The 25,075-nt window shown below is 46.3% G+C and overlaps 1 protein-coding gene across 1 annotated transcript; it reads right to left on the bottom strand.

Moving 5' to 3' along the window:
• Positions 1 to 100: 100 nt before the first annotated feature.
• AVPR2 (arginine vasopressin receptor 2) lies at positions 101 to 3,117 on the bottom strand. The gene is made up of 4 exons (XM_043459340.1): positions 2,470 to 3,117; positions 1,896 to 1,947; positions 725 to 1,606; positions 101 to 564 (listed from the first exon to the last, which is right to left on the bottom strand). The coding sequence occupies exons 2-4, from the start codon at positions 1,918 to 1,920 to the stop codon at positions 359 to 361; spliced, it is 1,113 nt and encodes a 370-aa protein (XP_043315275.1). The 5' UTR covers positions 1,921 to 1,947; positions 2,470 to 3,117; the 3' UTR covers positions 101 to 358.
• Positions 3,118 to 25,075: the final 21,958 nt, after the last annotated feature.

The following is a 25,075-nucleotide window of genomic DNA, read 5'->3' as shown; positions in this document are numbered from 1 at the left end:
AGAAGGGGAACAAAAAGAAGCAAATATAGAAAAATATGGGAAATCTATTGAAAATGTGTTCATTTCTCCAGTACCCCAGTATTCAAAGAGACTCACCAGGTGGAAAATGAGCCAGAATTTTTATGAGGGCAAAGTCAGAGGGAGGGCCAAGGGGGACAAGACAGTGGGGGCAAGGATGGTCCCTGGCCCAACCTCCTTTTTCCGCCCCCTGGGCCCTCGGGACCTCTACTGGCCAGCCACATGTCTCGGCCAGGCTCCTGCGGAGCCAGTTTGTAGGTGGTCAGCTGAGTTCCGTGGAGCCTCTAGAAGGAGAGCAGCTCCATGCCCCGCCCCCCGCCCCCACTGCTGCCCCGATTTCTCAGGAGGGGTTGTCCTTGGCCAGGAAAGAGCTGGCTGTGGCGCATGACTCTTCTTGGGGCCCCGGGCTGGGCGGGGCACGCCTCCAGGTGCAACAGAGCAGGCTTCGCAGCTCGGAGGAGACGCTGCTGCTGAAGGAGGCGTAGATCCAGGGGTTGGTACAGCTGTTGAGGCTGGCCAGCAGCATGAGCAACACGAAGGGCGGCCCTGTGTGGGGCGGGAATCAGGGCTGGGGCTGAGGGGCCCTCGAGGTCAGTGCACCTAGGCTCGGAGGCCGAGCTGGCTGGGTTGGGGGGGTGGAGAGGGGTGAAGGTGCATGTGCACCAAGATTGGGCGGCCCCCTGCAGCCCCAGCCACCGCCACGCACCTTCCCGTGGTGCCTCCGGGTCCCACGCGGCCCACAGCTGCACAAGGAAGAAGGGCGCCCAGCACAGCACGTACACTATAACGATCACCAGAGTCATCCTCACAGTCTTGGCCACGGCCGCCGACACCCGGGCTCCCTCGGCAGGGCCGCCCGGCCGGCACTCTCGATGGGGCCCGCCGGCCCTTGGCGCCGGCCCCGGCCCCAGGCTGGCATGAATCTCCCGGAAGATGAGCACCTGACAGGCAGCGATGCCCAGGGCAGGCGCCACAAACACCATCAGGGCGATCCAGGTGACATAGGCGCGGAGGCCCCAGGGCTCGGCAAAGTGGGCCCAGCAGTCGAGGACCCCGCTGCCATCCACGTCACGCTGGGCAAAGATGAAGAGCTGGGGCAGGCTGAGGAGCAGCGAGAAGGCCCAGGCCAGCAGCACTGGCCGGTTCCAGTGAGTGCCACCCCCGTGGCGGTGTGCCAACATGGGGCGGCAGATGGCACGGTGGCGGTCCAGCGTCATGGCCAGGATCATGTAGGAGGAGGCATACATGCCCACCATCTGCAGGTACTTGACTGCCCGGCACAGGGCATCAGGCCCACGGAAGCGGTCGGTGGCATCCCAGGCCAGCTGGGGCAGCACTTGGAACAGAGCTACGGCCAGGTCGGCCAGGCACAGGTGGCCGATGAAGACGTGCATGGGTGCCCAGCGGCCCCGCCGGCCCCGCCGCACCAGGGCCCCCAAAACCAGGCCGTTGCTCAGGGCCACGGCCACAAAGACGGTGGAGAGCAGTGCCAGCTCTGCCTGGGCTAGCAGCGGGTCCCGGGCAGTCCACAGCTCCCCTTCGCTGCCATTGCCTGCTGCGGTAGATTGAGAGAGGTGCCGGGGCACAGCTGGGCAGAAGTGGGGACAGAGGGCCAAGTCAGTGAGTCTATTCTGCCCGGGCACTGGGCCGCTGTCACCCTGGGCCCTCTGTTTCCCTCCAGCCTCCTCTTTCCTGGCTCCTGGCCTTCCAGCACAACACACATCGTCCAACCCGCCCCCCCACCCCCCCGGCGCCCGTCTCAAACCGCATGTGGTGGGGAGGAAAGGGCAGCCTCAGGCCCCGGTGAACCAGAGGGCTGGCTCTTTCCAGTGAGGGAGGCGGGCTGAATGGGGGGCGCCCAGGGACAGGAAGCTTACCTGAGGTGGTGGATGCCAAGAACATAGCGGGGCAGGCAGGAGTCCTGAGCGCCTGGGGGAGACAAGGTTGTGAGCTCAGCCTCCCACCCAAGGGGCCAGCCATGCTGCCCAGAGTCTCTGGATAGGGGTCCTTAGAGCCTTGGCCAGGGTGGTGGGGTGGGGGTCTCGCCTGTGCGTGCGACTCTGTGTGTGTGTCTGTGAGACTGTGTGTGTGACTCATGTGTGTCTGTGTGTGAGAGAGACTGTGTGTGTGTGTGACTGTGTGTGTGTGTGTGACTCTGTGTATGTGTGTGTGTGTTCATTCCCATGGCTGGGCCCTGGGGGGTATGTCTTAGCTTAATCGACGTTGGTGAAGTCTGGCCACTGAGGCAGACACGGACCTTGGCGCCCAGGACCGGACAGGGGAAGATGGTGCCAGGGGTCGTCAGACAGATGGACGAACCCAGCCTAAGACCCACCCATGAGAAGTGAGGCAGACACACAGACGCCCCCACCCCCCACCCTGACAGAGGCCCAGAGAGGGAACCGTTGGAGGGCTGGGGTCAGGGTGCGAGGGCTGCTATGTCCCCCTTACCTGGCTGGACTCCCGGGCTCCTGGGCAGCTGGGCGGCAGCAGGCGTAAAGGTGGCCCCAGAGCTCAGATCGGCTTTCCATGGGCAGCCCCGCCCCAGCCAGTCCTCTGGGAGTGACCAGCTCAGGAGGGGACTTCCTCCCCGCCTCCACGAGCCTCCCTGCCTCTGGTACCGGGAAGTAGGCTCCTGGCCTTCTCTGCTTCCCTTCCCGGCCTGCCCGAGCCATCCCAGGTCCGTCCCCGGGGCCCCAGGCTGCCCCTGAGAAGACCCGAGCCCTCCTGAGCTGGGCCTGGCTACCCCCTAACGCTCCCCACACATACCACCTTATGACAATGTCGGGTCTGGGGAGCTCTGGGCCATCCCCGAGTTCACAGTGTCTTATTTTCAAAGTGGGGCAGCTGTGAGCAGAGATGCACTGGCTCAGCACCACACAGCTTTCTCCTGGCAAAGCCTGACTCCCCTTCACCGGGACAGGCTCCTCTGGCCCCTCTCTGGGCCTGGGCGAAGCGCCCGAGGCCCCGACTAGGCAGAGGGAGGGCTTGTCCCCAGCCAGTCAAGGCCCCACCCGTCCTCAATTAGGCCTCCCGGAGATGAGGGCCGGAGATGAGGTCCTGCCAGCTCCCTCCCCTGAGGTTCTGTGGGAGCCTGGACACCCCACCCCCCCTCACAGTTACCTGTCCGTCTCTGTACCCCACATCCTGTCTCCCCCTCCTTGTGCTTCCTCAGCCTCCAGGACCCCCTCCCCTCCAGTCTATCGTTTCCCCGCCTCGCCAACCCTCTCTTGCCACCGGCCCAGCCCAGCCCCAGGCCATGCCCCGTGCACTGCACAGAGCCTGGCTCCAGGCTGACGTTGGCCCTGTCTTCCTGTTTGTCCGTCTTCCCTGTTGATCTGCGAGGTTAGAGACCAAAACGGCCTCTCCCAGAACAGACCCGGGTACAGCCCAGGTCAGGCCTCCTCCTCCTAGCCGGACTCTGGCAGCACCAGTAGGGGGACATTAGGACAGGGGTCTATGCGACCTTATGCACCACACATAGCACACAGCATGCACACGTACACATCACACATAGCACACACCATATGCCACACACACCACACATCCACACACCACACACACCCCTTCACACCCACACACACCACACACACCCCCACACACCCACACACACCACACACACCACACAGTGTAAACAGTACACAGCACACATCCACACAGCACGCACACACACACACCACACACACACACACCACACAAACCACACCCACACACATCCACACCACATACCCACACCACGCACCCACACCATACACCCACACACAGCACACAACACACACATCACACAGCAGCACACGCCCACACACAGCACACACTCACACACCACACAAACCACACACCCACACCACACACCCACACACAGCATACCATACTTGCATCATGTTCAGTATTCATACAGCACACAGTACACACACACACTGCTTGTACACATGCTCTGCCTCACACCCCTGCAGTACACATGGGTATTTATAATGGTTTTTCCTATTTGGAAGTCAGTTATAGAATACCAGCGCCACACGTCTGAATACATCAGCCACACCTCCTGACAACAAGAGCGTCCTCACTTTCTGCCTGTAACCACATGAGTGTTATTAACCCAGAAGCATAGAAACAACTTTTCCAGCTGCCATCTAGATCAAATAAAAAGGTAGAAAGCAGAGTTTCCAGGTAAGTTTATAGGACAGATTTTTCAAAGGAAAACCGTAAGCCACTGGGAAAAATTCACATCACATCACACTGACTCAATGGACATGAGTTTGAGCAAACCCCAGGAGAGAGTGGAGGGTAGAGGAGCCTGGCATGTTGCAGTCCTCAGGGTCACAAAGTTGGACACGACTTAGTGACTGAAACACCACCACCACCCAGTATGTCTTTCTTCTTGCCTTGTGTTCCCATGTGCCTCACAGGACCTCAGTCCCCAGGACTCCCCCATCGGCCTGGGAACCTGAGATACCTGCTTTGCCACTCCCCCACTGTGTGACTCTGGAAGGCTGTGACCAGCTCTCTGTGACTCAGCTTGCCCCTCTGTAAAATGGGAATCCAGTGACTGAAAGTTGAGCCCTGGCTCTAGGATAGGCAGAGACCTGAGCTGGCTGGTGATGAAGTGCCAACCCCATCACCTCCTTATGGGGTTCTCTGCCCAGACCCAAATGGGGCCCGGCAGGGCTGGATTCCAGCAGCGAGCTGGCACAGGGCCGGGGACCATCTTTGCTCCCCGTGTTCCTTGTTTCCTGTTGTCGAGAGTCCAGGGAAAGTCACAGGGAAGGCCCCTCCCTGCGGCTTTCTCTGGGTTCCAAGAAGCAAAGGGAGGGATTTGTGTCTACACCAAAGCCAGGGTGTAAAGGGAAGCAAGTGCTGGGGACCTCTGGAAGGGACAGAGAGACCCCAAGGCCAGTGGCTGTGCCTGGAGAGAGACTCTGGCTTCCCCCGGCCCCTGAGAACACCCCCCGCCACAGAACCCCGGTGCACGTGCAGGTGCTGTGCCCCTTGAGAGCCTGGGCCGAGTCCTGCTGCCTGCAGCAGAGACCTGTGAGAGAGAGAGACGCCCCAGGAGGCCCCTGCCCCAGCCACCAAGAAAGACTTAGCCATGGAGCTATGCTGATTAGCCTCAGGTGGCCTCAGGCATGGGGCAGAGCTGAGTAGACACCCTCCCCACTCCCTCAAGCCCCTTCCCCAGCACAGCCCCCTCTGCCCTGCCCAGGACTGCATTTGCAGATAGGTTCTATGTGTGGCCAAGGAGTGTGCCCTGAGCTCCCCTGGCCCAGTGTCTGAGCAGAAGGCTAAAGAAGGCCGTCCCCCAGGTACTGGGTGCCAGGGTGGAGGTCGGGGGAGCAGGACCCAGATCCTCCCTGGGGAGTGCAGTCCTGTGCCAAGTGGTGTGCAGGCAGGCAACAGGTGATGGTGGTTGTTTTTCAGTCCTTCACTCGTGTTCGACTCTTTGTGACCCCATGGACTGCAGCACGCCAGGCCTCCCTGTCCATCACCAATTCCCGGAGCCTACTCAAACTCATGTCCATCGAGTCAGTGATGCCATCCAACCATCCAACCATTTCATCTTCTGTCCTCCCCGTCTCCTCCTGCCTTCAATCTTTCCCAGCATCAGGCTCTTTTCCGATGAGTTGACTCTTTGCATCAGGTGGCCAAAGTATTGGAGCTTCAGTATCAGTCCTTCCAATGAATATTCAGAACTGATTTCCTTTAGGATTGACTGATTGGATCGCCTTGCAATCCAGGGGACTAGCAAGAGTCTTCCCCAACACCACAGTTCAGAAGCATCCATTCTTCGGTGCTCAGCTTTTTTTATGGTCCAACTCTCACTTCCATATGTGACAATTGGAAAAACCATAGCTTTGGCTAGATGCACCTTTGCTGGTAAAGTGATGTCTCTGCTTTTTAATATGCTGTCTAGGTTGGTCATAGCTTTTCTTCCAAGGTGCAAGCGTCTTTTCATTTCATGGCTGCAGTCACCATCTGCAGTGATTTTGGAGCCCAGCAGGAATGGAGACAAAAGGCATTTCTCAGGCCTTTGGGAAGACCCTGGAAGGCTATTTTAGGCATGAGCAAGAAAGAGGAGCCAGCCCAGGACACAAGGAAAGAGTGACAAAAAGCCTGGAGAAAAACCAGGGGAGCAGAGTTTCCCAAGGTTGGGAGGGGAGACAGGTACTGTGAGGGAAGGAAAGACAGGAGCCAAGCCGAGGGGAGGCCATACCTCGAGTCAACTGGAAAAAATGTACACCTGAAAAGTGAAGTATGTTTTATTCAGCAGACTTTCGGAGGACTGCATCCCGGGGGACCAGCCTCTCGGAAAGCTCTGAGGGACGGTCCCCAACAGGTAAGGGAGGAGCCAGGATGTATGGGAGTTTTTGCAATTAAAATCAGGTCATGGGAACATCCAAAGATTAGCATTGGCTAAAGAAAGCTAGACAACTCAAGTGACTGCATCAAGTACTTTTCTGTGTGTGGAAGATGCAGGGGTGCAGGTGACATTCTTTGTCCACACCAGACATGGAGAGAGGGCCCGTAACTGGGCATCCCTCCAGAGGCAGGCGTTGCAACCTGCAGCTCCTGCCTGCCATGGGAGGAATGCGTGATGTCCCAGCGAGTGAACTGATATGACAGGGACAAAGCAGGGCCTGGAGGCAGGCTGCGGACACAGATGCCCTGAATCCAAACATGCGCATGTGCTTTTGGGCAAGTGTGTGCTGGGACAATGGAAAGACAGGGTGACCACTCGCCTGAGGTCTGAATGAAAGTGAACAGGGATTTTGAAAGTGAGACAAGCCCTGTACTTGGGGGAGCCCGGGCAATGGAATTTGATGGCTTAGGAGCCCTGTAGGCTCTGAGCTCTCTCCGGGTCCTGGATGAATTTTCAAACATTAAGTCATGAAGGCTTCCCTGGTGGCTCAGGGGTAAAGAATCCACCTGCCCATGAAGGAGACATGTGTTCCATCCCTGATCTGGGAAGATCCCACATGCCTCAGAGCACTTAAGACTGTGCACCACAGCTAGTGATCCCATGTTCTAGAACCCATGCTCTGCAACAAGAGAAGCCACCACGATGAGAAGCCTGTACACCCCAACTAGAGAAAAGCCCGTGCAGCAATGAAGACCCAGCACAGCCATAAATACATAAATAAATGCATAGTTTTTAAAAATTCATTAAATAATCATTTCAGTCTCACCTCTGCTGGTGGGATCTTAGTTCCCTGACTAGGGATTGAACCTTCACCCTCGACACTGAAAGCACCGAGTCCTACCCAATTGATGGCCAGGGAATTCCCCAGGAATGACTCTGTAAAATCAGCTCTATTGAGGGATGATTAGCATACAGTAAAATTCACGACTTGTTTCACAAGATCTGACACAATACAGTCGTGTAAGTGAAAGTGAAAGTTGCTCATTCGCGTCTGACTCTTTGCAACCCCATGAACTCGTCCATGGAATTCTCCAGACCAGAATACTGGAGTGGGTAGCCTTTCCCTTCCCCAGGGGATCTTCCCAACCCAGGGATCAAACCCAGGTCTCCCATATTGTGGGCAGATTCTTTACCAGCTGAGCCATAAGGGAAGTCCAATACAGTCATGTAAGCACCGTTACAATTATGATACAGAACTGTTGCATCACTGCAGAAAGCTTCCTCATGACTCTTTGTGGTCTCCTTCCCCTACCCAGAGCCTGGCATTTTCCTATCCCTATAACTGTGTCTTCCCTAGAACTGTCTACACATAGAATCCAAGCATGTGCAATATTCCAAGTCTGGCTTTTCTCACTCAACAAGATGCCTTTGAGTTCATCTCTATGGCTGTTTGTATCAGGACTTTGTTCGTTCTTCTTGCTAAGAAGCATTCTGTTGTCCAGATGGACCCCAGGCAGCTTCTTCCATTAGCAGTTGATGGACAGGTAGGTCGCTTCCGGTTCTGGGCTTTCATGAATGAGGTGACTCTGAGCCCCGGAGTGCCAGCATTTCCAGGCTTTAGCTTCTCTAGCCGGCGCCTTGGCCCTGGGACCGCCAGCCCCTGTGATAAGTAGGTTTCATTCCATAAGAAACCAGCAGGTTGTTTTCCACACGCCTCGGATAGCTTTGTATTCCCACAAGCACAGTTCCATTTGCTCTGCATCTTCACCAGCCCTTGCTATGATTGGTCTGTCATTTTTCTTGAGCCTCTTTCAATTTTCACCATTTCAGTAGTATTTTCTTCAGGTTTTATTTTGCATTTCCTTTTGACTGATGATGGTGAAATCTTTTCATATACTTACTTGCCAGTTGTCTATATTCTTTGGTGAAGAATATACAATATACAATTCTTTGGTCCAATCTCTGGCACTTTTTAAAAGTTTTCTCTCTCATTTTTTTTTCCATTTTGTGTGTATTTTGGTTACAAGTCCTCCAGCAGAAAGGCTTTGCAAATAGTTTCTCCCACCCTGTGGCAAATGGTTTTCTAAGTTTGACAAAGTCTAATTTTATATATTTTTTTCTATTATGGTTTGTGTTTTTTTGTGTCCTCTCCAAAAAGTCTTTGAGTAATTCACTGTTGCAGAGATATTCTCCTATGATTTCTTCTAAGTGTATATTTCAAGCTCCTACAGTTAGCTCTACGATTCATTTCAAGTTAAATCTTGTGCATAGTATGAGGTAAAAGTCTGGGTTCCTTGTTTTCTGTGTGTTTTCTGTGCTAGAAGCAGTGGTTCAGAAGACTGTTCTTTTCGTCTTGAATTATCTTGCACCTTTCCTGAAAATTGATCGTTATGTGTGTAGGTCTTATTTTTTCTGGGCTTACAATTCTGTTCCTTTGATTTCTATGCCTACCCTTATGCCTTATACCAAGGCTGGCTACACTGCCTATTTTTTAGAAAAAAATTATGTATGTCTTTGTTTACTGTGTGGCTGTGCTGGGTTTTGGTTGCTGCTTGGGCTTTTTTCTAGTTGCAGAGAACGGGGGCTACTTTCCAGTTGCTGTGCATAGTCTTCTCATTGTGGTCATTTCTCTAGTTGGGTAGCATGGGCTCTAGGGTGTGAGGGCTTCAGTAGTTGCAGGTCCCGGTCTCTAGACCACAGGCTCAATAGATACGGCAGAAGTGTTTAGATGCTCCTAGACAAGCATGATCCTCTTGGACCAGGGATCGAACGCACGCCTCCTGCACTGGCAGACACTCTACCACTGAGCCACTAGGGAAACCCAAGGCTACGCTATCTTGATTACTCTAGAGTGATAGTAATTTATTTTTTTGGATCGTGCCAAACAGCTTGTGGGGACCTTACTTCCCTGATAAAGGATCGAACCCATGCCCTCTGTGGTGAAAGCTGAGTCCTAACCCATGGACTGCCAGAAAATTCCCTATTGTAAGTCTTCAAATCAGATAGCATAAATCTTGTGAATTTGTTCTTTCTCAAAATCCTTTTGGCTAGTCTAGGTAATTTGCATTTCCATGTAAATTTTAAAATCAGCTTGTCTGTTTCTACCAAAAAATAAAAAAAGCTTGCCAGGATTTTAATTGCTATTACATTGAATCTGTAGATAAATCTGGGGAGAATTGGCATCGTAACAGTAACAAGTCTTTCAACCCAAGAATGTGGTGTTTCTTTCCATTTATTTAAGTTTCTTTAATTTCTCTCAGCAATATTTTGTCGTTTTTGATATACAGGTTTTACACATATGTTAAGTTATCCCTAAGTGTTCACATTTTTGATGCTATTGTAAATGGTAGTTTTAAACTTCAATTTCTGATTGCTGTTAGTTTATAAAAATACTAACAATTTTTGGATATTGACTGTTTATCCTGCAACTTTGCTAAACACTTATTGGTTCTACTGGTTTTTGCAGATTTCTTAGAATTTTTTCTTACATAGGCAATCATATTCTTTCTGAATCAAGACACTCTTACTCTTTTTTTTTTTTTTTTTCCTGATCCGTATGCCTTTTATTCCTTTTTCGTGCCTTACTGCACTTGCTAGGACCTCCAGTGCAGCAAAGGGTGAAAGTGATAAGAGCAGACAGCCTTGCCTTGTTCCTGATCATAAGGGAAAAGCAATCTGTCACCATTAAATATGACAGTAACTGTGGGTTTTTCATAGACACCCTTTATCAGGCTGAGGCAGTTTTCCTCTATTCCTAGTTTACTGAAAGCTTTTATTGTGAGTGGGTGTGAAATTTTATCAAATGTTTTCTTGCAGCTATTGAGATGATCACTTGATTTTCTTTTTTTAATTGTTGCCTTGTTAATATGGTCAATTACACTGACTGATTTTCAGCTATTGAAGCAAACTGGAACCTTATTTGGTCATGATGTGTTATCTTTTTACATATTGCTGACACGATTTGCTAAATTGTAAAAAAAAAAAAAAATTGCACTTCACAGCTTGTAAGATCTTAGTTCCCTGACCAGGGATTGAACCTAGGACCTTGGCAATGAGAGCATGAGTCCTAACCACTGGAACGCCAGGGAATTCCCTGAGTTGCTAAAATTTTGATTAGTACTTTTACATCACGTGTGTTCATGAGCGATACTGCTCTGTAGTTTGCTGTTCATGTAATGTTTTCAGTTTTTGTGTAAAGATAATGCTTACCTTGTAAACTGAGTTAGAAAGTGTTCCCTCCTCTTCTATTTTCTGAAAGAGTTTGTGTTGAGTTGGTATTATTTCTTCCATAACATTTAGTACAATTTGCCAGGGAACCCATACAAGCTTGGAGTTTTCTTTGTGAGAATGTTTTTTTGCTACAAACTCAACTCCTCTAATGACTATAGGGTTAGTCAGGTTATTTATTTCTTCTTTAATGAAATTTGATAGTTTGTATATTTCACAGAATCCCTCCATTTCATCTAATTATTGCCATATGTTTTTTACAACATTCTGTTAATATCCTTTTAATATTTGTAAGATCTGCATTGATGGCCCCTCCTTCATTTTTGATATTGGTAATTTGTATCTTGTCTCCATTTTTCCTGATCAGACTGGCTACAGGTTTATCAATTTCATTAATCTTTTCAAAGATCAGCTTTTGGTTTCATATATTTACTATATTATTTTTCTGTTTTCTAGTCTACTGATTTCTGATCTTTATTATTTTCTCCCTTCTACCTAATTTTTATTTAATTTACTCTCGTTGCTAGAGGGAATGCTGCCCAATTCATCAATTGCCTAATAAAGCCAATTAGATCTTCAAATTCACTTTCTGAATTTTTTTAACAGTATGCACATAGATCAATGAAACAAAATTAAAAACCTAAGACTATATCTACGTGAAATGTTATATATAATTTATATACATACAATCATTATAAAGATAGTATTATAAATCAGTTGGGAAAATATGAATTATTGAATGAAGGATATTAGTACTTTTACATCATGTAAACTGGAAAGTGATTTGGAAAAAAAATTTATTTGGGTCACTACCTCACACTTTATAGCAGAAGAAATTCCAGACGGAGGAAAGGTTGGAATGTGACAGCAAGTAGATCAAATGAGTCAATCCTACCGGAAATCAATCCCGAATATTCACTGGAAGGACTGATGCTGAAGCTGAAACTCCAATACTTTGCCCACCTGATGTGAAGAGCCGACTCATTAGAAAAGACCCTGATGCTGGGAAAAATTGAAGACAGGAGGAGAAGCAGGCTACCGAGGATGAGACGGTTGGATGGCATCACTGACTCAATGAACATGGGTTTGAGCAAACTCCAGGAGATACTGGAGGACAGGGAAGCCTGGCGTGCTTTAATCGATGGGATTGCAAAGAGTCAGATGCTGAACAACACTAGAAGAAAACATGGGAGAATTTTTCTCTCTTGCTGTGGACAAGCCATCCTCATTATAGTAAAACAAACACACAGATGGATAAAATGAGAAACTATAAAAGGAAATAAAAATAAATTCCAGTTTTTCCCCCAGTTTTATTTTCTTGAAATTGTATATATTTAGGTATACTGAAATTTTTTTTTTTTGATGGTGGTGAGAACCCTTGAGATCTACTCTCTTAGCAGAGTTCGAGTATACTATCATGCCATACATTAGGTCTCTAGAACTTATTGAGTTCTAGAAAACTTATAACTGAAACTATGTACCCTTTTCCAACATCTTCCCATTTCAGCTGCCCCACAGTCTTTAGTACTCACCATTCTGTTACTACGCGTTCCACTTTTTTGGATTCTATGTATAAGTGAGATCATTTGTCTCTCTGTATTATTTCACTTAAATTCATTAAGTTCAACTATTTAACAATTTTTAAAAATTCCTGTACAGAGAATAAGTCATAAGAGAAAGAACAAAATTGATTTGGGACTTTTCTCCTTTTCTAATATAAATAGTTAATGTTGCACATTTTCCCCTAATCACTTATTTAATTGAATTCCCAATTTATGATATGTCATGTCTTTAGTTTTATTCAATTACAAATATTTTCTACTTTAACTTGTGATTTCTCCTTCAATCCATGGGTTACTTAGAAGCATATATTTTTTTCATTTCCAAATAGAAATTTCCTTGTATTCAGAAATCCTGCTTTGTGTGATTTCTATCCTGTGTGATTTATTGAGGCTTGCTCTATTGCTCAGCAAGTTGTCTATGTGGGTGAATGTTACATATGTACTTGGGAAGAATGTATATACTCTTGTCGTCGGGTGTAGTCATCCATAAATATCAGTTAGGTCACTCTGGTTGATGGTGTTGTTCAAATCTTCTTTAGCTTAACAATTTTTTTGCTATTTATTTTGTCAGTTACTGAGAAAGGAATAGGAAAGTCTCCAACTATGTTTTTAGATTTGTCTATTTTCAGATCAGTTTGGTGCTGTCAATTTTTTTTCATGTACTTGGTAACTCTGTTATTGGGTGCTTACATATTTTAAATGATTATATCTTCTTGATGATTTGACCTTTTTCCATTACGAAATATTCCTCTTTACCTCAGGTAATATTCCTTGTCGTGAAGTCTACTCTATCTGATGTTAATGTAGCTATACCGACTTTTTTATGTTCAGTATTTTGCATGGTGTATCTTTTCCTGTCTTTTTACTTGCAACTTCTCTGTGTCTTTGTGCATGTAAATAGGACAGAGCTATTTTATCTAGCCTGATGCTCCCTGCCTTTTAACTGGTGTGTGTGGCAGATTGTGTTTTTCAAAGGTAGACGCAACAATATTTCCCATCCCACATGCTCTTCTGGAACCTTTCCATTTTCCCATCAAGAGGTGGGATTTAACCCTCTCCCTATAATCTGGACAGACTTGTGACTTACTTCTAATCAAGATGATAAGGTAAAAGTGGTGCTGCTTGATTTCCGAGGCTAGATCAGGAAAGGCAATGCAGCCTTTAGCTACTACGTGATCAGTCCAAGTGCCCTGAGGTTGCCATGCTATGAAGAGGCCCAAGGTAGCCCTTGACAGAGAGACCACATGAAAACGCTCTGAGACAACATGAAGATGGAGAGAAAGGTAACTGACCAGCTCTAAGCTGCCGCAGCTCCAGCCACTGTCTGATGATAACTGCATGAAAGACCTTCAGTCAGAACTGCCCAGTTGAGCCCTTCCCAAATCCTTTAAAAAGAAAAAAACTGTGGTATCACTGGATAATATGGTCCTCCTATGTTTAGCTTTTCGAGGAATGCCTATCCCGTATACTTGACTCACAGAAAGCATGCACAATAAGAAAATTATTTTAATATTTAAAAACACTAGGGAAAAAATAAATAAATAAAAACACTAGGAGAGGGAGGTGGGAGGGGGGTTCAGGATGGAGAACACATGTACACCCATGGCTGATTCATGTCAATGTATGGCAAAAACCGCTACAATATTGTAAAGTAATTAGCCTCCAATTAAAATAAATTAATTAATTAAAAAAATAGAAACACTAGATTTTGGAGCGATTTGTTACACAACAGCAGTAACAGGAATAGTTTTAGTACATTTGGTCCATTGATATTTTACCAAAATTATTGATATCTTTGGGTCGATCATCTCAATGTTTGATTTCTATTTGTTCCATCCTTTTTTCTTCTTTTTCTCCTTTTCTCCCCCCCCTTCTTCAAGGGGAGAGGACAAACTGGATTTTGTCAGTATTTCATCTTCTTTATTGCCTTGGTAGTTCTAAATCTTTGGTGTTATTTTAAAAATTATTGCTCTAGAGACTAACGTTTGTTTCTTTGGTTTAGCACACTCTACCCTCAAAAAAAAAATATTCTACTACTTTATAAATAATGTAAGACTGTTACAACAGTATTCCAATTCCTTCAGTCCCAACTTTTGTGTTCTGGTTGTTATATAATTATTTTCACACACAGCATACAAAAAGATAACTCTACCTTCCATTGTTATTATTTTTACTTCAAAGAGTAAATAGTCATATTTTAACTCTTTCTGGTCTTTTTCATTCCTTTCTTCAGTCTGATATCATTTATCTTCTATTTGGGGATGCAACTTTATTTTGTCTTAATTTTTGTAGGATATATTCGCTGGATACAGAATTCCAGATTAAAATTTTTTATTTTCCCCCTAACATTTGAAGGTGTTGTTTCATTACTCTCTGGCCTCCATTTGTTTTTGGATTAGGAGTCTGCCGTCACTCTCAGTATTCCTCTGGATATAGCATGTCTTTTCTTCTCTGACTGCTTTCAAGGTTTTAAAGAAATTTTGTTTTTTTTAGCAGTTTCACTATGAAGTGCCTAGAGGGTATTGGAATTATGATAAATACATTATTATATTAAAGTCTCTGTCTGGTAATTATAACCTCTGGGTCATCTATGAGTCTGGTTTCATTGATTCTTTTCTTTTGATGATGGATCCTGTTTCCTTGCTTTTCCACATGTATCTTTTTAAAAAAAAAAAAATTGAATGCCAGACATCGTATGTAATAGAACAGTAGGGAGTATAATAAATAACATTTAGCCCTATATCCTGAGAAAACCATAATTCAGAAGGACACATGCTCCCCAGTGTTCATTGCAGCACTATTGACAATAGCCGGGACATAGAAGGGCTTCCCAGGTGGCTCAGATGGTAAAGAACCTGCCTGCAATGCAGGAAACCCAGGTTCAATCTCTGGGTCAGGAAGATGCCCTGGAGAAGGGAATGGCTACCTACTCCAGTATTCTTGCTTGGAGAATTCCATGGACAGAGGAGCCTGGCAGGACATAGAAATAATCTAAATGTTTATTGAGAGATGAATGGATAAAGAAGATGTAGTACATATAGACAGTGGAATATTAGCCATAAAAAGGAACAACTTTGGGTCATTTGTGGAGATGTGGATGGACCTAGAGTCTGTCATACAGAATGAGGTAAGTCTGAAAGAGAAAAACAAATATCATGTATTAACACATACATATGGAATCTAGAAAAATGCTACTGATGAACCTATTTGCAGGGCACAGGTAGAGACACAGATGTAGACATGTGGACACAGGGGGAGACAGGGAGGGTGGGATGAATTGGGAGATTGGGATTAACATATATACACTACCATGTAGAAACAGACAGCTCTGGGAAGCCTCTGTACAGCACAGGGAGCTCAGCTCACTGCTCTGTGATGACCTAGAGGGGTGGGATGGGGGTGGGGTAGGAGGGAGATCCTAGAGGGAGGGGATTTATGCACACATATAGCTGACCGAATGGAAACCACAATTACTGAAAACTAACCTGATCACTTAGATCACAACCTTGTCTAACTCAGTGAAACTATGAGCCATGTTTCATAAGGCCACCCAAGATGGACGGGTCATGGTGGAGAGTTCTGACAAAATATGCTACACTGGAGAAGGGAATGGCAAACCACTTCAGTATTCTTGCCTTGAGAATCCCATGAATAGTATGAAAAGGCAAAAAGATAGGACACTAAAAGATGAACTCCCCAGGTCAGTAGGTGCCCAATATGCTACTGGAGATCAGTGGAGAAATAACTCCAGAAAGAATGAAGAGGCTGAGCCAAAGAGAAAACAACACCCAGTTGTGGATGTGACTGGTGATGGAAGTAAAGTTCGATGCTGTAAAGAGCAATATTGCATAGGAACCTGGAATGATAGGTGCATGAATCAGAGTAAATTGGAAGTGATCAAACAGGAGATGGCAAGAGTGAACATTGACATTTTAGGAATCAGTGAACTAAAAAGGACCAGAATGGGTGAATTTAATTCAGATGATCATTGTATCTACTACTGTGGGCAAGAATCCCTTAGAAGAGATGCAGTAGCCCTCATAGTCAACAAAAGAGTCCAAAATGCAGTACTTGGATGGAATCCCAAAAACGACAGAATGATCTCTGTTCGTTTCCAAGGCAAACCCCATTCAATATCACGGTAATCCAAGTCTATGCCCCGACCAGTAACGCTGAAGAAGCTGAAGTTGAATGGTTCTATGAAGACATACAACACTTTCTAGAACTAACACACCAAAAAAGATATCCTTTTCATCATAGGGGACTGGAATGCAAAAGGAAGAAGTCAAGAGATACCTGGAGTAACAGGCAAGTTTGGCCTTGGAGTACAAAATGAAGCAGGGCAAAGGCTAACAGAGTTTTGCAAAGAGAACACACTGGTCATAGCAAATGCCCTCTTCCAACAACACAAAAGATGACTCTACACATGGACATCACCAGATGACCAATACCAAAATCTGATTGATTATATTCTTTGCAGCCAAAGATGGAGAAGCTCTATACAGTCAGTAAAAACAGGACTGGGATCTGACTGTGGCTCAGATCATGAACTCCTTATTGCAAAATCCAGACATAAATTGAAGAAAGTAGGGAAAACCACTAGACCATTCAGAAAGAAAGTAAAGAAGTAAGTGAAGTCACTCAGTCGAGTCTGACTCTTTGCAACCCCATGGAATGTAGCCTGCCAGGTTCCTCTGTCCTGGAATTTTCCAGGCAAGGATACTGGAGTGGGTTGCCATTTTCTCCTCCAGGGGATCTTCCCGACCCAGGGATTGAACCAGTGTTTCCCGCACTGCAGGCAGCCTCTTTACTGTCTGAGCCACCAAGGAAGCAGGTATGACCTAAATCAAATCCCTTATGATAATACAGTGGAAGTAACAAATAGATTCAAGGGATTAGATCTGATAGACAGAGTGCCTGATGAACTATGGACAGTTTGCAACATTGTACAGGAGGCAGTGATCAAGACCCCCAAGAAAAAGAAATGCAAAAAGGCAAAATGGTTGTCTGAGGAGGCCTTACAAATAGCTGAGAATAGAAGAAAAACAAAAGGCAAAGGAGAAAAGGAAAGATATAAATGCAGACTTCCAAAGAATAGCAAGGAGAGATAAGAAAGGTTTCCTAAGTTAGCAATGTAAAGAAATATAGAGGACAATAGAATGGGAAGGACTAGAAATCTCTTCAAGAAAATTAGAGAGAATCAAGGGAACATTTCATGCAAAGATGGGCACAATAAAGGACAGAAACGGTATGGGCCTAACAGAAGCAGAAGATATTAAGAAGAGGTGGCAAGAATACACAGAACTATACAAAAAAAGATCTTAATGACCCAGATAACCACAATGGTGTAACCACTCACCTAGAGCCAGATATCCTGGAGTGCGAAGTCAAGTGGGCCTTAGGAAGCATCACTAAGAACACAGCTAGAGGCTGATTCATATCAATGTATGACAAAAAATAAAAATAATAAATAAATAAATAAATAAATAAAAATTAAAAGATCAAAGCTAAAAAAAAAAAAAGAACACAGCTAGAGGTCATGGAATTCCAGTTGAGCTATTTCAAATCCTAAAAGATGATGCTGTGAATGTGCTCCACTCAATGTGCCAGCAAATTTGGAAAACTCGGCAATGGCCGCAGGAGTGCAAAAGTTCAGTTTTCATTCCAATCCCAAAGAAAGGCAATGTCAAAGAATGTTCAAACTACTGCACGATTGTACTCATCTCACATGCTAACAAAGTAATGCTCAAAATTCTCCAAGCCAGGCTTCAACAGTACGTGAACTGAGAACTTCGAGATGTTCAAGATGGATTTAGAAAAGGCAGAGGAACCAGAGATCAGATTGAAAAACATACACTTCTGCTTTGTTGACTATGCCAAAGCCTTTGACTGTGTGGATCACAATAAACTGTGGAAAATTCTTCAAGAGATGGGAATACCAGACCACCTTACCTGCCTCCTGAGAAATCTGTATGCAGTTCAAGAAGCAACAGTTAGAACCAGACATGGGACAATGGACTGGTTCAAAATTGGGAAAGGAGTATGTCAAGGCTGTATATTGTCACCCTGCTTATTTAACTTATACGCAGAGTTCATCATGAGAAATGCTGGGCTGGATGAAGCACAAGCTGGAATCAAGATTGCAGGGAGAAATATCAATAACTTTAGATATGCAGAAGACATCACCCTTATGGCAGAAAGTGAAGACAAACTAAAAAGCCTCTTGATAAAAGTGAAAGAGGAGAGTGAAAAAGCTGGCTTAAAATTCAATATTTCAGAAAGGAAGATCATGGCATCCGGTCCCATCACTTCATGGCAAATAGATGGGGAAACAATGAAAACAGTGACAGGCTTTATTTTCTTGGGCTCCAAAATCACTGCAGATGGTGACTGCAGCCATGAAATTAAAAGATGCTTTCTCCTTGGAAGAAAAGCTATGACAAATCTAGACAGCATATTAAAAAGCAGAGACTACTTTGCCAACAAAGGTCTGTCTAGTCAAAGCTATGGTTTTTCCAACAGTCCTGTGTGGATGTGAGAGTTGGACCATAAAGAATGCTGAGTGCTGAAGAATGGATGCTTTTGAGCAGTGGTGTTGGAGAAGACTCTTGAGATTCCCTTGGACTGCAAGGAGATCCAACCAGTCAATCCTAAAGGAAATCAGTCCGGAATATTCATTGGAAGCTGAAGCTCCTATACTTTGCCCACCTGATGCGAAGAACTGACTCATTGGAAAAGACCCTGATGCTGGGAAAGACTGAAGGCAGTAGGAGAAGGGGATGACAGAGGATGAGATGGTTGGATGGCATCACCAACTCAATGGACATGAGTTTGAGCAAGCTCCAGGAGTTGATGAAGGACAGAGAAGCCTGGCATGCTGCAGTCCATGGGGTCGCAAGGGGTCAGACATGACTGAGCGACTGAACTGAACTGAACTGAACTGAATAGCTGATTTACTTTGTTGTACAGCAGAAACTAGCACAACATTGTAAAGCAATTATATTCCAATTAAAAAACAAAGCAGAAACATATTTATGCCCTCCAAAAGACATGTCTCTTCTTCTGTTAGACTATTTGTGTGTGTGTGGGGGGGGTTGGATGTTGGTTCTGAGTCAATTTGCTCTGTAGTTGAGCTACATCTGCAATTTCCTGTTGATTTAGGTAGATTCTATTCTCCGCGAGCTTCAAAGATTTCAAGTAAGGACTTCCCTGGTGGTCCAGTGGTTAAGACTCCGAGCTTCCAGTGCCTCAGGGCATAGCCAAAAAGGAAAAAAAAATGATTTCAAGGTAGGATCAGAACCTTCTCTCTAGCAGGACTTGTGATCCCAGACTCCAGTAGGTCCATGAACACGTGCTTCTAGTCTTCTGCCATAGCAGCCTTCTGCTTTGGGTTTTTATTCACCCTAAGTCTCAGTGGGAGACTTAGTCGGTGGCCTGGAAGTTGTCTCTCAGTCCTCCTTATCCTGACTTATGACCTCACCATCCTTGTCCCTTCGACCTGGGGAGGCTCTCTCTTAGCTCTTTTGCCCCTTCCCAGCCACCAACTAGCACTGGAAGTTCTGGAGTGTGGTTTCCCTCAGCCCAGCTGCCCTGTCTGCAAATTTTGTTGAAGGCGCATAGCAAAGGGTTGGTGGGTGAATGCAAACTCTATGTCTAAGGTTTCTAGGGATTCAAACTGTCACGTCATCCCATACTCAACGTTTAAAAAATTTATCAAAAGTTCCTCTGTTTTCTGCTCACACTAGTGTCTGGCAGCTTCCTTCTCCTCCTGCTGCAGCTGCCGTCCAGGATAAAAGCAGCGATGGGTCTTTTTCCTGGGAAGGACTTGTCATTTTTCAGATTTTGGCCCACTTTTGTTGTTGCAATTTCAGATCCCTGATAGGCTTCAAAGAAAAAAACCTATGACTCTGTTCCCAGACAGCAGCAAAATAGCCATCTATTGACTTTGGAATTTCTGCAACTGCAGAAAGCTCTCTTTGGTTCTCTGAATGTTCCTTTTTATGGCTCCTCTTCTTCTTTCATGGATATTCATTTTATTATCTCCTTGAGAAAGTTAAGGAGTTTTAAAGAAAATATTTCTTATCCCTCACAGTCCTGTTTCCCATCAGTTGTTTTCCTCTTCGTTTTGATCTTTATTTTTCCTGCTTTCATGTTGGAGGCATTCTCAGATGTCTAGTGCATCTTGATTGTCGTCTCATATTTAAGGATGGGATACTAAAGAGCTTATTGCAAGAGGCGGGCTTGTCAATATGAGCCTCATGGTAGGGTGAAGTACCTGGGCTGTTTTCGAGGGGAATCCCAACGTTACCCTCTGGGGTCCCTTCCTTGTGAAATGTTCAAATGGTCCAGAGAAAGACCTTTAGTCTGATGGCTGTGGCTGGTTGTCAGCACTTGAAGAACTGAGTCAGTGAGAAGGCCCAGAAGACCCCATGTTCAGTAAGTAAATAAACAGTCTCTTTGTTTTCAACATGGTAACCGCTCAGCTGTTCCTGGTGTTTTCTAATTGAGACACTCATGCTTTCATCATCCCCAAAGAATGAAGTTATTTTTCTTCTGGGATGGACGATGGCATCCAATTGCTTCTTGTACAGTTTCATTCCCCTCCCCACTGCCATTTCTACTGAGTTCCAAGCCTTGCGTGAGCTCTGCCTTGTGAATTCAGCTGGTGCTCCGTCGTCCCCACTGCCTTGGCTTTCTTTGACCTGCTACAGCGGTTACTGCTCTGTTGTCATAACCTTGTTGCTGCTATTTCATCTCCTATTATTTTTGTCCTTGAGAATTTTTGCTTTTAAAAAATCATTTACTGTCATTGTCATGGGGCTTCCGGGGGGGGGGTGGGCGGGGAGAGATAGTAAATACATGTGTTTATCTGTCCCCTTTGTTTCCAAGTCAACAGTATGTGGAAAAAGTCTGGAGAAGCCACTGAATGGAAACAGAGGGAGGCTGGCAGGGGGTGTGTGACAGGGCTATGGTGCCCACCAGCCAGCTTGTTTGGAGCCCGTGAGTCCCTAGTGATCTGTCTACACACTGACTTGGTTTCTTCCAGCAGCACTCTCTGCAGCCTGTTGGGGGAAGCAAAGTCAAATAGGCAATTCCATTCAAAACCTGGGGGTTTATAGGGAAAACAAGAGAATAGGTGACTTAGGTATGGTTAGACTGGACAGGCCCAGCAAAATGCCACCAAAGACATAGCTCCCTGCTGCAGGAGCACCTCCAGCCAGTGATTTACATGTAGCTGCTGTTTTTGTCAACTCTCTTCCTGGCTTGTAGATGGTTGTCTTCTCACTGAGTCCTCACATAGCAGAGAGAGAGAGAGAGGGCACAGGGACAGTTGACTGTGGGGTCTGGTGTGACTTCTTATAAGGACACTAATCCTATCAGCTCAGGGCCCCACCCCTATGACCTCATTCAAATTTAATTATTTTCTCAGAGGCCCGATCCCCAAATATAGTCACATGGGAGGCTGGAGTTTCAACATATGAATTGTGGGGGGAGGGGGACACAAAATTCAGTCCACAGCAGATGACCAGACTATATATCAAATAGTCTGCCCCAACTTTAATCTTAGCTGCTTGGATCAGGAGCAAGCACTGGCCAAGAACAACCAGTCTATATAGACTAGTTAGTTGCCTATCAGGTTACCTGGGATGAAGGCTCTTCCCAAATAAGGATGGTGAGGATTTGGGCCAATAAGCTCCTTTCTTGTAGGTACTTGAACTGCAGTGAGATTAGAAGCCAAAAGACATGCAGGGGAAAGGTCACATGTGACTTTCATGAAGCAGTCGAAGCCAATGGGGAGCAGAAACCAAGATTAGGGAGAAGCAAAGGGATGAATAAAAGACAGCCATAGAGCAGAGGTGATATTGTTGGCTGGTGGTGGTGGGAGCTGCAGGTGCTGAGTCACCATAATAGCAGCTCAGGGGTGGGAGGCTGGGCATATAGATCAGAAAACCTGGTCCACAGACCTGCTCAAAAATCTGGTTCAGGTTCCCCAAAGCTCAGGTGTCGGGTTTTGCCAGGGGACCTGTCCATATGTCTGAGGTCAACCTTGTCATGGTTAATTTTATGTGTCAACTTGACTGGGCAACAGGATGCCCAGACATGTGGTCGAACATCATTCTGGGCATGTTGGTGAGGGTGTTTGTGCATGAAATCCATATCTGAATAAGTAGATTGAGTGAGGTCGATTGCCCTCCATAAGGTGAGTGGACCTCATCCAATCAATTGAAGATCAGAATAGAACAAAGAGGCTGAGTGAGGGGGACTCTCTGGCCAGACTGCAGGAGCTGGGACACGGGTATTTTCCTGCACATGGGCTGGAATTTACACGGTCAGGCCTCCAGCTTGTCAACTGTAGATTTTGGAATTTCTCAGGCTCCATACTTACAGGAACTGATTCCTTCTAATAAATCTCTTTCCACACACACACACACACACACACACACACACACACACACTCAGACACATCCTATTGGTTCTGTTTCTCTAGAAAACCTCTGACTGACACAACGGCCTTCCTCATTCTTACAGGAACCCTCCCTCAAGGCAGAAACTTGAGCGTGAAGAGATCTACTATCGAGCTGAGGTGGGATATGGAAGGGAGAAGAAAGTCAAGTGGGATCCGATAGATTGAGTGCAGGGGTCAAGGAACTGAAAAGCTTGGAGCTCAGTTCAAATGCAGGGGTGGTAGAAGGGTGAGAGCTAGAGAACGAGAAGGGAAAATTGAAGGTCATGCCCAGAGAGGTGGCATTTGGAACTTAACACCTCAGAGCAATTCTGTGGGTGGTGACGAGGCACAACTGTGAGAGGGAGAGGCTGAGGTGAGGCCAAGAAGGTCTTTAGAGATAAGGTCAAGGAACTGAGAGGTGGGGATGTCATATGGGTGAAGGGCAGGTTGGCAGAGTGATAGCACAAGAAGGAGCAGAGGGTGGCCAGGCCTGATGAGGAGAACCTCAAACAACATGGCGTCTGACTTTCAGACAGAGCAACCCTGGAAGAGAACAGGAAGCAAGAAGCAGTGCCTTTTATGACCTGCTCCCCAAAGTTGCCTGTTGTCCCTTCTGTCTCTCTCTATTCATTAGAAATGAGTCACCAAGTCCAGCCCACACCCGAGAGGATGCACCTCTTGAAGAGAAGAGCATCAAAGAGCTTGTGGCCACAGGTTAAAATCACCAGAATAACTTTAGACTTTGTTAAGGAGGCATGTTGAAATGGGAACTACAGTGCTTCTAAACAAATAAGAGGGGAGAATGAAAAAAGAGAGCACATTCAGTCTGTCTAAAAGATGGCCCAGAGCTGAGGGAACTGCTGGGACAGTCGCTGGAGCTCAGCTTTCAGGCCCACCTCTTTTTCTTTTTCAGTTCAGTGCAGTTCAGTTGCTCAGTCATGTCTGACTCTTTGCAATCCCATCGACTGCAGCACGCCAGGCCTCCCTGTTCATTGCCAACTCCTGGAGCTTGCTCGAACTCATGTCCATCGAATCAGTGATGCCATCCAACCATCTCATTCTCTGGCATCCCCTTCTCCTGCCCTCAATCTTTCCCAGCATCAGGATCTTTTCCAATGAGTCAGTTCTTTGCATCAGGTGGCCAAAATATTGGAGTTTCAGCCTCAGCATCAGTCCTTCCAATGAACATTCAGGACTGATTTCCTTTAGGATGGACTGGTTTGATCTCCTTGCAGTCCAAGGGACTCTCAAGAGTCTTCCCCAACCCCAGGGTTCAAAAGCATCCATTCGTCAATGCTCAGCTTTCTTTATAGTCTAACTCTCACATCCATACATGACTACTGGAAAAACCATAGCTTTGACTAGACAGACCTTTGTTGTCAAAATAATGTCTCTGCTTTTAATATGCTGTCTAGGTTGGTCATAACTTTTCTTCCAAGGAGCAAGCGTCTTTTAATTTCATTTCCCTTGTGGCTCAGCTGGTAAAGAATCCACCTGCCATGCAGGAAACCTGGGTTGGGAAGATCCCCTGGAGAATACCCACTCCAGTATTCTGGCCTGGAGAATTCCATGGACTGTGTAGCTCATAGCGTCACAAAGAGTCAGACACGACTGAGCAACTTTCACTTCTTTTTTAAAAAGTAATTTATATTGGAGGATTGTTGACTTGGGGCTTCCCTGGTGGCTTGGAGGTAAAGAATCTGCCTGCCAATGCTTCCCCTGGGAAGCCCAGATTCCTCTCTTATTCCTCCATTTCTGCATATGGCAGTCATACAGAAGCAAGTGCAAATCCCAGCTCTACCATTCACCTTCTGGGTGATCTTGGGTCAGTCACTTGACCAGTGTGAAGCTCAGTTTTTTCATCTGGGAAATGGGAGTAATACTGGTGCTGACATAGTGTGATGTGCTGAAGAACAGGTGGGTGAATGCAGGCGAATTGCTCCATACATCACCCCTGGTTGCTCGATTGCCCCCCTGCCCCTTGCACCCCTCTCTTGGAGAGGGGGGGTAACTTGTGGACACAATGAGCTAAAGAGACAAAGACACTCTTCCCAGCTTTGCTTCCTGGACACGTTCCTTGAGCTGGTTGATGTGGTTCATGGTTGACCTCACTGGTTGGTGTGAAAAGTAAATGTGCCAAGACTCGACATGTGCTGAGAACAGTGGCAGGTCTGAGGCAATGGTCAGTAAATGGGATGTAGTGGAATAATAGTAATGAATATAGTATGAGAAATGGAGACTGAGCCCATGACTCTGCGCTTAGCAGGAGCACACGAAATGGCTCTATCATCTTCTTACTTCAATGTGGTCATTCTCATCCCAGGGATAAGCATGGAACCCTAGGGTCCTTAAAAGACTTGTGGAAATTGGAGCTGGGAACTTGGCGGGGGGGAGGGTGCTGAGTGAAGGCATAGGCCAGGCCTATCAGAGGTCAGATCAGAGCCGGCAGGAAGCCAACCGCAGCTC

This window comes from Cervus canadensis, chromosome X, assembly GCF_019320065.1.
Source record: "Cervus canadensis isolate Bull #8, Minnesota chromosome X, ASM1932006v1, whole genome shotgun sequence".
NCBI lineage: Eukaryota > Metazoa > Chordata > Mammalia > Artiodactyla > Cervidae > Cervus > Cervus canadensis.
The sequence above is the reverse complement of the archived record's forward strand: the minus strand, read 5'-3'. Positions and strand labels throughout refer to the sequence as shown.